The sequence below is a fragment of the Phalacrocorax carbo genome, chromosome 4, assembly GCF_963921805.1.
Source record: "Phalacrocorax carbo chromosome 4, bPhaCar2.1, whole genome shotgun sequence".
Lineage (NCBI taxonomy): Eukaryota > Metazoa > Chordata > Aves > Suliformes > Phalacrocoracidae > Phalacrocorax > Phalacrocorax carbo.
Genome location: NC_087516.1, coordinates 10,823,461 through 10,836,604, shown reverse-complemented (window position 1 = coordinate 10,836,604; position 13,144 = coordinate 10,823,461). Strand labels below are relative to the sequence as shown.

At 36.2% G+C, this 13,144-nt stretch overlaps 1 protein-coding gene across 2 annotated transcripts in view; it reads right to left on the bottom strand.

The window, feature by feature from the left end:
- HTT (huntingtin) overlaps positions 1 to 13,144 on the bottom strand; it is an 87,809-nt gene that overhangs the window by 21,253 nt on the left and 53,412 nt on the right. For both annotated transcript variants that reach the window (XM_064449036.1, XM_064449037.1), the window contains 12 exons: positions 11,878 to 12,085; positions 10,366 to 10,507; positions 8,970 to 9,149; positions 7,302 to 7,478; positions 6,968 to 7,044; positions 5,981 to 6,119; positions 4,197 to 4,319; positions 3,115 to 3,328; positions 2,773 to 2,918; positions 2,117 to 2,294; positions 1,735 to 1,830; positions 677 to 864 (listed from right to left, as the gene is read on the bottom strand). In XM_064449036.1, the coding sequence (XP_064305106.1) occupies positions 677 to 864; positions 1,735 to 1,830; positions 2,117 to 2,294; positions 2,773 to 2,918; positions 3,115 to 3,328; positions 4,197 to 4,319; positions 5,981 to 6,119; positions 6,968 to 7,044; positions 7,302 to 7,478; positions 8,970 to 9,149; positions 10,366 to 10,507; positions 11,878 to 12,085 (1,868 nt within the window). The remainder of the gene's footprint in view (positions 1 to 676; positions 865 to 1,734; positions 1,831 to 2,116; positions 2,295 to 2,772; positions 2,919 to 3,114; positions 3,329 to 4,196; positions 4,320 to 5,980; positions 6,120 to 6,967; positions 7,045 to 7,301; positions 7,479 to 8,969; positions 9,150 to 10,365; positions 10,508 to 11,877; positions 12,086 to 13,144) is intronic.

Sequence of the window (13,144 nt, the reverse complement as noted above, 5' to 3'; positions counted from 1 at the left end):
GATAATGGTTTTGAAGTTCAACAAAACAAAGTCGTTTCACAGTACTAACAATACCTGGAGGTAATCAGAAGGTGTTCTTAAATCCATGTTACATCAGCCAAAAAGAAACAGTTGAAATACCTTGTCCAAAAGATCTAAGATGCATTAGGAAAGAACGATAATATGTAATCCAAAAGTATCTGCATGGATTACCATGGTACGGTACCCCACACGTGGTATGGTACCTACGTTAGTCCAGACACTAATTCAGACTTCTCAGCACCGTAGCATCATTGTGGTGCTTAGCATGACAAAAAAATGAATTTGTCTGTTCAGCTGTCATAAAGAAATTAGTGGTGTAGATTTTGCTCCCTTTCCAGGAAATATTTCCCTAACAAAGCACCCAAGTCACCACTTGCTCTTCCTTTCTTAAACTACCAACTGGACATTCTTTCACGTAAGAATGTAAGGATTGACTACACTCCTTTGTAATCAAATCTCTGATTCCCAAGTGAGCTCTTATTTGATATTTTTACAGTAGTTTGCTACTCAGTGTTTAAAAAGACAATCTGGCTGATCAAACTAGCTAAAGGTTGAAGTTCTACTGATGTAAACTTAAAATGCAGCACCACGTTTGGTTGTCAAAAAGTTGCTGAATAGCTCTTAAAGTCCTGAAAAAAAAGCATAATGAACATACCAACGGAGGTACTCTTGTGTAACTGTTCACTAGAGGCAGCCTTGCTAAACTGATGATGATGTTCTTGAGGACAGGAGTAAGAAACGCCGGGATACTGCTGTTTCTTTTGTGCCCCAGTGCCAAGACAGTCTGTAAGCATTCTACCATCTCAGCTACCATTTCACAAGCTGCAGTGATGTGTTTAGTTTCTTTGTTGGGAGAAAAAGAAATTTAGTTTTATGAATCTATTCAAAAGACACAATTTAAAAAGATACAGGAAAACAAAAAAATGCTTAACGAAAGAGTATGTCGACTAAGAAGGACAAAACCACAGTAAGGATGTATATGAAGAAATATTCTGCAGTATTTCAGCTGGTTGAAGAGTACTACTACCGCCCTCCCCACAATGGCTTGCATTGCTTGCCAGTCTCAATGCTGGAGGATTACCAGTACCTGAGATCTGTCAGCAGAGCAGCTCACATGCTAACCCCAGCAAGAAAAGGCCACATTGAACAGACCATTTGTGAGAATTTAGAGTGACCAAATTAATCTGTTTTATGAGAAAACAGTCTCATAGCTGGATCTATGCTAAATCTGACAAGCAGCTGATTTCTGTAGATGGAAGCAGTATTTTACTGTACCAGCACAACTGGATATGGAAGACAATGCTATCCACACTCAAGGACTACACTTGACCTTCACCTCAACATAATGCTCCCACATACTGTAGAAGGGCATGTAACGAATCTGCCATTCTTCAGAAGAAATATTAACAATTCTACCTCTCCCACATGAAATTTAAAAATCCCACAACACTTCAAAAAGCTCAGTCTGCAGTGTGCACCGCAGTCTGCGGTGAGCTAACACAAACCCCCAAAAGAAAAATCTGCATTAACACTTAACTTTCAAGAAAAAACAACTATACCTGTTAAAAATGTCAACCCATATTTAATAAACATTTACCAAACACAAATAAGGTCTTGAACTGTCATTGTTAAAAAAATAGTAATGGGAAGGGTACCTATAAATATTTATTCAGTGAAAGTTTAAGGCAGAAGTGGAATCCACCGTTTACTTACTCTGCGCATTTGAATCAACTTCACCTTCACTTAAGCCTTTTGAAGTATTCTTCCTTCTTTCAGGACTAAGTAGTTGACTACCAGGTTCAACAGCAACTGGATTAGACAAAAATATTTAAAAGATACAGCCATTACATATCTCCTGTTCCATTTTTCTCCTCAAAACCACATAGTAGTCAAATACTTAACATCTCCAAGGCATCTGCCAAGTTGAAAAGCAAACACAAAATTTTAAATAAGAAATTGAAGCAGTAAGAATAAGTTTGCCAAAGAAATAATTAGAAGGGACTCAGAGGAAATATTCCAGACACCTAGCATTTGATCAGTGATGACTGAAAATTTATTAAGAAAATTTTCTCATAGCTGTTCAAATTGGACTCACCTGCTTCTATGATAAATCTAATGCAATTAATTAAGGAGCAAGCATATGTCACATTAGCTGCAGAAGCCAGCAAATTCCAGAGACTAGGCTGCTGTAATGTCAGACAACAACAATCCAGAGCAGCTTGAAGATCTACACTTAATGGAATCTGGTCATGCACTAAATGCCACGATAGTGCCTGTGCAAAAAAAAAAAAAAAAAAAAAAATCCCAGACATTCCCATTAATAGCAAATTCTCACAACAGAACAACTTATAACCAAAGGTGGTTTGTTTTTTTTTTAACTCAGCAATATGTAAAGTTTTATTAGCAAGTTGTATTCATTTTTTTTCCTGAGATAACATTTTAAGAACAAGAAACTTATGAGCATTATATACTGTTTATTCAGGGTCCCAAAAATCATTGCAGGACCATTCTCCCAAATGCCAAGATCATTCCACCATTCCGTCAACCTCTTCTTGTAAAAAGCTGCCCTTGTCCTATAAGCCATCTAATTTACTAGCACAGGTCAAATAAAATAACCACTTAAGAAATTTCTACAGTTAAGACAAGAAAATTGCCCAGATCAAAAGTTACTTGGTGGTGATCAGTTTAAGTCAAAAATTGTTCCTTCTCCCAATGTTTCATCACATCTTTAATTATGCTGTAGTTTCTTACCTCTACTGACATAACAACGAATTTCAGGATATCATCCTCTTTGTCAGGAGGAACACGGAGCCCAGCTGGCAGTTTTGAGAGTAACAACAAATACTGCGCCAGTGCACGACAAAGTGTCATCATAGATTGATACATCGCCTCATCTCCTATAAAATAAGACTGGATGAAATCTAGCAGTCTAAGTTTTTCCCCTCAAGAAATGTTTTTCAGAATTACTTCACAAGCACTTTTATGCCAGGTATCTTGATTCTTTTAAATAGTAAGTTCATGTATTCACAAGACACCTGACAGTACCTTTGCAGAGGAGAGAATAAACTTAGAAAAACCCATTATTTCTATTACCAAAGATATCGCTTAATTTTTTCCAGTAGGCTGATGGTTCACTTGGCAATAGTGGTTGAAAAACCTGGTGGTTGGCAGGAAGGTTTTGTACAGTGGTAGACACATGATCCAGCGTTACCCTCCGAGCTGTTTCAAAGAAGCTGCTCTTCTGGTCTCTTGAGATTTCATTCATGCCAAGGCTTAAACAAGGTGCTAATAAACTTAGGTTGAATTCCTGAAATCAAACAGTAAATAAAAAGCAAAGAAATTGCTTTTAAAGAGAAGTTAAGTATCTGACAGCACTACTCTGGCATAATATTATGGTGGTAAATTAACAGTTTACTAATTAACTAACTTGTTATTATGACCTTTGCTCTATTGTGGTGTAACAATACCACAATTAAGCCCATATTTGTTCCACATTTGAATTCCAAACACTACTGTACTTGAAAGAAAAATCAATACACATTTCCAATTTTCAGAACAATATGTGAATAAAGCTTAAGGATTATCTATGTACAAGGAATCAAGTAATAAGTTTTCAAACAAATTATTTAAACAAAAGTATTTTTAAAAAAGTTTCCCATTATTATTTCTGCATACCTGCAGCAAATGCGACGTAGATAATGTGAACAAAAAACACTCTTAGAAAACGAAGTCATAGATAGAAGTTGTCCTTTACGCCAGATTTATTATCTGTGGCCTGTTAGGGGCATATTGCAAGCCACCTAGCACAGCACAGATATTTAAAAGGTTACAGAAACATGGCCTTGTATGAAACTGTATGGCAAAACGAGAAGATTATGTAAAATGGTAAAACTGGATTATTGTGATTGCAATACAAGAACAAACCTTCACTTCCACTCTATACACCCAACCTGTACTACTAGAAAGCTACTATTAGCAGCATTGCTACACACAGAAATGAAACATATCTACTATTCTAGTTTCCAAAATGAACTGAAATTCAAGAAGTGAATTATCAATATTACATGAATTTGAGGTGTTTATGTTTAAGAATCTAATCTATCAATACTGCCAATAAAAACAATAGAAATAATCACATCCTCTTCAGCTGACTGTGTTTCATCTGACAAAGTTACCTTGCTCGTCATGAAGGAGTTCAGGTCAGGCTGAGGAATCCTATTTACCAGCTCTGCGCCTTCTAGAAGTGCTGAGTCAGACTTGATGCAACACTGTGACCTCACTAGTGACACATACCAGTCCTTTAATAATTAAAAAAAGAAATTTATTACATATTTGTTTTCAGAAGGCAATACAAGTTCATGGGGGCAGGGGAGAAATTGCTCCTTGGCATTGAATTGTGGTCCATTTAAGAGATCACTAGGCCACATTAACATCAAAAAAAACTCAAAGAAAAAAGCAAGGCAAAACAGACAACTGGTGAATGGACCACCTTAAACTAGACCAGTGTATATTCACTGGCAAGTTGTTTATTTCTAGAGTCCAGACAGGAAACAAGGAAAAAAGAAGCTTAACATATAGCTTTGGGATCTATTAGGATCCCAAAGCTGAGTGGACTATCTAGAAAAAAAACAGCAATACTCAGTTGTTACACAAACATAACGTTAGCAAAAAACCCAATACTATATTCAAGGAAGAAAAGTCTTCAGATTCAAATAAATCAACAGATGAAGATAATATCTATCTTTTATCACTCACTGAAATAAATGAAGAACATCGCGTATTACTGAAAATTTACTCCTCAAATTATTAGCAGTGAGCCTACAGGAATTAGTCAATAATATAACTAATTTGACTAAGGAATATAAAGAGCCTCAATTATCCCTTTTCTGTGTTTTCTTTCTCAGAAGGGGACAACCTGAATTTGCTGATATTAGTTAGAATGCAACTAAGCCCATCAGTTCAAGGAGCGTCTGGACAATGTTCTTAGTCATATGGTTTAGTTTTAGGTAGTCCTGCGAGGAGCAGGGATTTAGACTTGAACCTTAAGGGTCCCTTCCAACTTGAGACATTCTATGGTTCTATGAACTATGTAGGGGTTGTGGAGGAAGCATACAAAAACTACTTTGTGCAGGATTTACAGTTACAGAGGAAGGAGATGTTTTGCTTAATTTGAAGGCAGAAAGCTATGGGTAGATAGTTTCCGGGTACAAACAGTGTTTCCTCCTGCTGTCTAAGTAGCTCTCAATCTCTCTAAGTCAATGGGTTCCTTGACTACTCAGTCTCCTCCAAACTGTCAGCTAATCAAGTAATTTCTGCCAACTCAGTTACATATGTTCCCTATTATCGCGTATCACTGCAGAAGACAAAGGAATGAGAAGGAAAAATTATCTGTGCCATGGGACAAACAAGAAAGAAAGGAAAACAAAAGCCCCAAAAGGCTTGCTCTTAGCCTCCCACCCTACTTTGAAATAAATGCATCTAAGTACATGAAAGACAGAAACAGTTACGCAGTCATGATTGCCTCTGAAAGTAATTTAAAGCTGAGAAGTGGAAACTGAGAAGTAATACTTAATTTCCAAGAGAGAACCAACAGCTTTCAGCAAATGAACAAAGCTGATCATTGCAGTAAACACATCAAGAAAACAAGAGTATCTATCTGTTTCTACTGGACCTTATATAAACCTTTCCATTAAAGTTACGCAAATAAACAAAACTTGGTAGTTCTTCACAGCACTGACACCATAACAAATATCTATGCATGTGCTAATTATTCATCCTAAGTTCAACAGTCAGCCAACACATATGAAAATCGTTCACTGAACCATATTTGAGATTCACTGAAAATTCTGAGAACTTTAACTGCATAGCAAAAATAAGCTGTATTTAAATATTTTGTAATGAGCAAAAGCTTCTTTACAGCCAAGGCACTTTTAGTGACTCTTTCTAAACATAATCTTACTTTGTCTAGAATTACATTCTCTAAAGCTGGTTGGTCTTCTCCATCTAGTGGGTGTGAGGTAACCAGAGGTGAAGGACTAGTTGTGTCTGGTGCTACCATAAGACGAAACCTATCCAAGAGCGAGTAAAGTCTTTGGTGTCTGAAAATAGAAGAACACATCAGCAGAGAGCTAATTTACACAAAACTGAGTGTCATTTAAAAATAGAAGGACATCCAGTAAGCCAATTCTAATCCTGGGAGAGAAAAGCAGTAGGGTCTTAAGTTCTTTATTGGGTATATGCAGTCATATGATGCAAAACTGCAAATTTCACCAGCTATCACCAAACAAGTGAACTCAGCACCATCAGCAATAAAGACAAAAATTTAGATTTAAAATTTGTATGTGCTTAAGCATGAAATGCAAACAATAACCTCAAGGGTAGTAAATTAGGCTCTTTCCAACATTAAATAGAGCTTTATCAAAAACTGAATAATTTGCTCGTTTTTAGAACAGCCGTTTAAACAGCTAGGAGACTAAACAGTTAAAACTTAACACAGTTGTCTGGGGGAAAGAAAAGAAACAAAAAATCAAGCCACCAAGAAACAAACCCACTTAGCTTGGACTCACCAAATTTGCTAAATTTTTAACAAAATAAAGCTGTTTTCAGTGATGTAGTAATGTAGTTTTTGTCACAGAATTAATCTGTGGTTACTGACTCTCAAAAGTTGAATACTGAGTGGGATGTGGTAGAGAATTTGATGTCTTCAAGCCTTTAGCTTGCTTTAATTCTTGAATATATTGCAAATTCAACTCAGCCAACATGTCTGTCCTCATGCCAGAATATGCCTGCATCTCATAAGAGAGGCTTTAATCCTGCTTTACCTCTGTAAAGGACCCACTATCTTACCTTTAAGGAAAAACCCAAACGTAGGAAAAAAGAGTTAACACAACTAGTACTAGAACTTTACTTACTCTGGCATTTTAACATGTATTGGTGAATAATTTACCTTGTCGCTAATCCACTGTTTTGAAGATATTCCTGAATTCTATCCAGTTCTTCAACTGGTAACTGAGTAATGCTGTTCTATAGGAAAGAGTCACAAGAATTTTATAGGACAGATATAAGTAAAATACCCACAGGTACTTTGAAGAGATTAGGAAAATTATAGGCAGATAAGGTAAAATGTAAACATTTGCATATCTATGTATTAAATAAAATTTCCTTTCCAACGTAATCACTTAAACATCATCATCATATTTTGGTGCTCTTTAAATCATTACACTTGATTATATTGCTGGCATTACCCAATCTTATTTACAAATGAATATATTTATCTTTACCTGTAAAGTTGCAGCCAAAAGCATTTCTACCCGACGACAAGCCAGTGTGTCAACCATGCGAGCAAGCACACGGAATGGAGTACACAAAAGCTTATCAACGTATAATGTTAAGACAGCCCCAGACTGGCTAAGATGTATTCCTTCTAAGCACTGTAAAGTCTTCTTCAGAGTTGTGGGCTAGATGTTGAAACAAAACAAAACAGAAGGACAAAAAAAACCCCCAGTCAATTGGAATACAAAGATCTTAAAGCTAAAGGGAAAGGCATTTAGAAAAAACTATAGCAGACAAATAGCTGTTCAATATTATAATCTATATATTATTAGGTTTGAGTTACTGGGTTAATTAATATGAACAGTAAGTTGTTCGACGTTTAACTGTAAAAGCTTACTCTTACAAAGAATAAGCAAAAAGTAGGGAGCAAAACTTTTAGGGAAAAAAGCTAGAGACACTTAAGTGGAATTGTAGAAAACTTAAAACAGTGAGGATCTGTTTCCAGCTTGATTCCAGCTCTTGCTGGAAGAAGGTTAGGAACATGAGCATAATCAAGATGAGACAGTACAGAAAACCAGATAAGCATTAGAGATGTTTTTAAGCACATGTTTCATCATAGAAACAGTGACAGCTACACAGGATTAAAGGGGTGCAAAGGTTTTTTGTGTTTGTTTTTTTTTGTTTGTTTGGGGTTTGTTTTTTGTTTTTTTTTTAAATATGAGCACCACTTCAGCACCCATAATCTAAAGGGAGAAACACAAACTAGTTTGACTTGCGGAACCAATCTTGTTTTAGAGCAGACTGTAAATACCAGCTGTTTTACTGATTTTTCTGATAATCACCAAACATTTCACAGAATGACTACATCTTCCATTCAAACATGTTTAGTTCATTCATTCTACTGATTCTCAGACACTAAAGCCCAGATTCATCTCACCTAACTTGAAAGTGTTTTATTCACACGCCTAAAGCACTAATGCAGTTGCACTAGATTTGCACAGAGACAATGGCAAGAGACAAGAAACATTATGAGGCGGTAGCATCTCCCACCGTTAGCTCTAGAGAAAGCCAGCAAATGGCATTTCCCACCTAGTGAGTTCCCAAGACTAGAAGGGATGCATACAGCCTTACATTGCTATAAAACTTCATCCACTCCACTTAATTTGAAAACTAAAATAATCAACAGAAATCATACACTGAATTTCTGAAGCAGTATTTCCCTCACCAAGAGTCTACAACTTGTGGAGCAGATCAATGGGGAAGGCACGAGCTTGCAAATCACTTTCATGTTTTTAGGCTCTATGGAGATGGACTAATTCCTAGTCCTGCCTCTGTAGTTAGTAGTTCTGATATTTATGCTACCAAGGTACCGAAATCAAAGATGAAAGTTACAGCTTTAATTCACCCTGCAGATATTTATTATGTGGGGATAATACCCAGGAAGGAAGAAAAGCGGCTTAACCAACTCTACTTGAATTCATAGATTTGATGGATTAGAATACATCTGATCCTGAAGTTGCTAATATAATATAAGGTTCACTGCTTGCATTTTTAAAAATAAAATCAGAAGTTGATAAATGACCCAGAAATGTCAGAATTTGCATATTTATCAGTTACACTTTTGCTGAAATACAAGTGACTTTTTTTAAAGAATAAAGTCAAAAAGTTAAACTTACAGCTGCAAGATTCTCACACCGTGATTGAATGGCCTGGATGAAGAGACCACTGGCTGCAGAATTCCTGTGAACAGCACTAATGAAGTCTTGTACTGGAGGCTCATGGGACAGGTTAATCAGGTCCTGAACATGATTCACAATAAGCCAGGTCAAGTGTTCTGAATCATGTAGGTTTTGACACTAAAAGGGGAAAAAATTACAGTCTGGTTTCAGTAACACCCAAGTTAAGTGTTTAATTACTAAAAACTTTATCTGACAACATGAAGTTTTACATATATAATTCTGATAGCTATTTTTAAAAAATGGCATAAGAGTCTATATTTTAATATCACCACCATTATTTTTACATGAAAAAATTTTACAGATGCTTTTAGTCTTGTTGCAAATTAAGATATTTATAATTAATTTGTAAATTATTTTTTTAAAACACTAAAAATCCAGTTTAGAAACAAGTAAATCGAGAAGACTGATTCAAAAGATGCCACTTGTGATGAAATGATATTTGAAATAAACATGACAACACACAGTATTCTTGTAAAATGTGATTTTCATTTAGGCTTCTTTTTGAAGATTTCTTATTACTACTGGCCTCAAACAGAAGATGGATAATTTCTGGAAAGCAAATCCAAAGAGATCTGTCAATAATTAATTTTACACCTGCGGAGGTTATGTGTATACCAACAAGCAGTGCAATGCAGCATGAAAAGACCTGTAGGTGATGCTGAAAGGCTGACACTCCCCAGTAAAGATGTTTTGGAAGGTTTTACCATGGACTACCTCTAATCTGACTCTGGTGACTGAACATCCATTTGACCCTGAAGTGCTTCTTAAACACAGCTTTTGGTTTAGTTGAATCTGAAAGGAATGCAGTTTGCTTGCCCCAAAACTGCTCTGCAATGCAAACCGAAGTGCAATACTAGATATTAGATATTGAGGCAGCAAGAGGCCAAAGCCACAGGAACTGCTCTCATTAGACAGCCAAAATGGAAGTTAAATCTTAGTGTAAAACCTCTCCTCTTGAGGTACAGAGACAGAAATTTGTCATCTCCTAGATGCTGTGCACTGCTACTGACATTGGGAAGGCTGACACTATTTAGTGTTCTCCTAGCAGCTCACAAGTAAGGGATATGATACCCAGCAGACAATTCTATTAGCTACCAGGTATCCTTTACAAGTCAAGAGAATTCTCAGTTCAGAATAGAAAAAAAAAGCCAAAGGAGGTCATACAGGGGAGCTTACAGAAGCACCACCTGGAAATAAAATGACTAGTTTTACAAGTCTTCATTTTTCACTTGTGAACCAGTCAGATTCAGTTAATGCAGATCGGTAATAAAAGACTGTCAGCATAATAAAATAACTCAAACTACAGTTAGAAAATTCATAATTCAAAACTTACAACATAGTCACAAAAAAGAATGAGTGCTCCTCTTCTCACTATCTCTCGATTGCACATGCCACGTTTAGATTCTGAATCCGATTCATCACTGTCTCCAGATATCTGAGGGCTAAGCAATTTAGTAGTAGAAAGACTGTGTCTCCTGCAAGAAGCACATTATATTTTGTTACTATTTTATTACCGTATTTTATTACTATGGCTACTGAAACATTAACAGTGAAATTGCTCTGAATATGCTACTAATGTCCTTACATAATATTTATTTTCCTAGAAACTTCAGTCAAACATTATACCGCTTTGAAGTAGACACTTGGCTTTCCATCAGCTCTTTACTTTCTAATAATTGTAGTATCACTTTTTTGTTCCTTGCTTATTACTTCCTTGGACAGTCTGAAGATCACCTGAACAGGTTATTTAAAAGGAACATGGGCTATCACAGCTCTGGTACGATAACAGAGCCCAACACTGTATTTTGTTCTCAAGCCAAACCAGTTTACACTAAATGCTCAAGAAGTGTCAGATTGAAAGTGATGCCCAAGCCAGAAAAAATAGGGGTGATACTGGTAAATCAAAGAAGATAACTGCAACAAATAGCAGGTGTTACCTTAGCTATTTTAGTTGCCCTACTTTGCTAAGCCTGGAAATGTCAAGTTTCCTCAAATTAGAATAATATTGTTTCAAATCATGAGGCTGAACTGAGGCAAGAATCTCACACTTAAGCAAGTATTGATCCACTCATGTTGTAGAGCAAGATGAGTCTTCCCCAACATTCACTGCACAAGCATCAGAAATGTCTCAATTCAGTTGTTAATCTCCCTCTACAGTTAACACAGAGGGATACCCACCCACATCAGTGGTATCTTCCTTACCCCTAAAGGATGAATTATTCCAATGTCTGACAGGTGAGATGAACTAACTTCAGACCAAGAGAACACCCACTTTAGACCACATCTCCAAACTTCAGACAACTAACCTTAAGTGAGCTTACTACGGTGCTTGACGCTAATCAACCAGCATGGTACTGTTTTGATAGCATTTAGTAATAGACCCACTGAGAACAGAGTACAGATATAACTATAGCTATAGTTATACTGATCAGATTGTATTTTCATAAACACAACAGTGTATACCATCTGCACTGGCTGGTTATTTGCTAGAAGGTAGAATATGAAGTTTCTGTAGGAACATGAAATACTGAATGTTTTGTTATAGTTATTTCCATAATTTTAATTAAAGTAGTAAACAGATGAACCTTTCTTGCCTTAAAAGTGGAAAAATTACCTGGCAGTTCTTTTGAGGAACAGCTGAGTGTAGGACAAGTTTCCTTAGTTTGAAAGACATACTGATATCAGAACAGACAATATGTATACACCTGAAATAAATGCAGAACTATCTATCTCATTTCAGAATCCAAAGAGTACTATTCAATAGGCTAGATTTTTTAAAAAATATAATTTTAGCAAATATAATTATGAGACGCTACTACTACTAGGGATCCAAAACAAATCTTACTTTGGGGTTTGATGCACTTCTGACCACCAGTTGTAGTTGGTATAATTGACAAGAAGCAGGATTTGACACCAGAGGAGAACTAAAGAAGGATGTGTAGGAATCATGGACTGAACAAGGTCACTCAAACTTTCAAGTGTATAGAAACTACCATCAGATCCATCTCCTGTAAAAAGTCTGGTGGCTGCAGCTGTGATTCTTCTAAACATCCCTGGAAACAATAAAAGCATATTAGAGTAACTATGCTCCAGTCTGAATTCTGAAGTTTTAAAATTATTCAGGGTACCCTGAGAATATAAATCTTGTTCTGTAAGCCACTACCGTTCCTGGAAGAAAGATATATCCTAAGTGATTTTACAAATGTAAGGCAAGTCATGGAGTTTGCTTAAGGGCAGTGTGTAAAACCAGTAATGACAACCTCCCAGGCAAATAAATACTTTAGATCAGACTAGAATTGTAATGAAACCTATCTTCTCAATTTTTTTCTCTGTCATGCATCAAAAAGTTTATCTGATACATGAAAAGCCTTACCAAATGTAAAACTGTTAATTACAGACCAGGATTTTTTGTTTGGGTTGTTTGTTTTTTTTTTAATTTCATTTATAAAGTAAACACAGAAGTTCTAATTAAGAACCATGCTGTAACTACTATTCTGCATGGTAAGGAAGGTCACTTACAAGCCTCCTACTTCATGTGAGGGCTTCCCAAATACATTTAGTTGACACTAAACTGATACCCTTCCATCCAATTTCTAAAAAGTACAAAGAGTAAATGTTTTTAAGTGGAGAAAAGTCATTAGCCTGCATATGGAACACGGCACAAAAACTGAATTTTGCTTTCTGATTTGCTGATTCTGTATTCATACGCCAAAATGAAGGGAGGGAAAACAAGGAAAATAGACAAACTTAAAATGGTCTAAAGGTACAGGAATTTTTGAGTTTCTATGAGAAGACAAAATTAGGGAAAAAAGGGTTACTTCAGAACCTGTTAGACACCAAAAGCCAATGAGAATAATGAAGGAGATCTGTAGCACTGCTTGCTTGCATTGCCAGATATACAGAAGAATGAAGCTGTAAATTCCACAGCCATGTGGGCCAGTTTAAGCTGCCCCCAGGACTGATAAATACACAATGTAAACAGCAAAAAATTGGAAAAATAACTGGGTCTTAAAACTCAGGTTCCACTTACTAGCAAACCAGTGCTAGTCCATTCCAGCTTTCTGCATTTGTAGTAACTGCACCACCTAGTGACTTTCTACAGTCATAAAAGC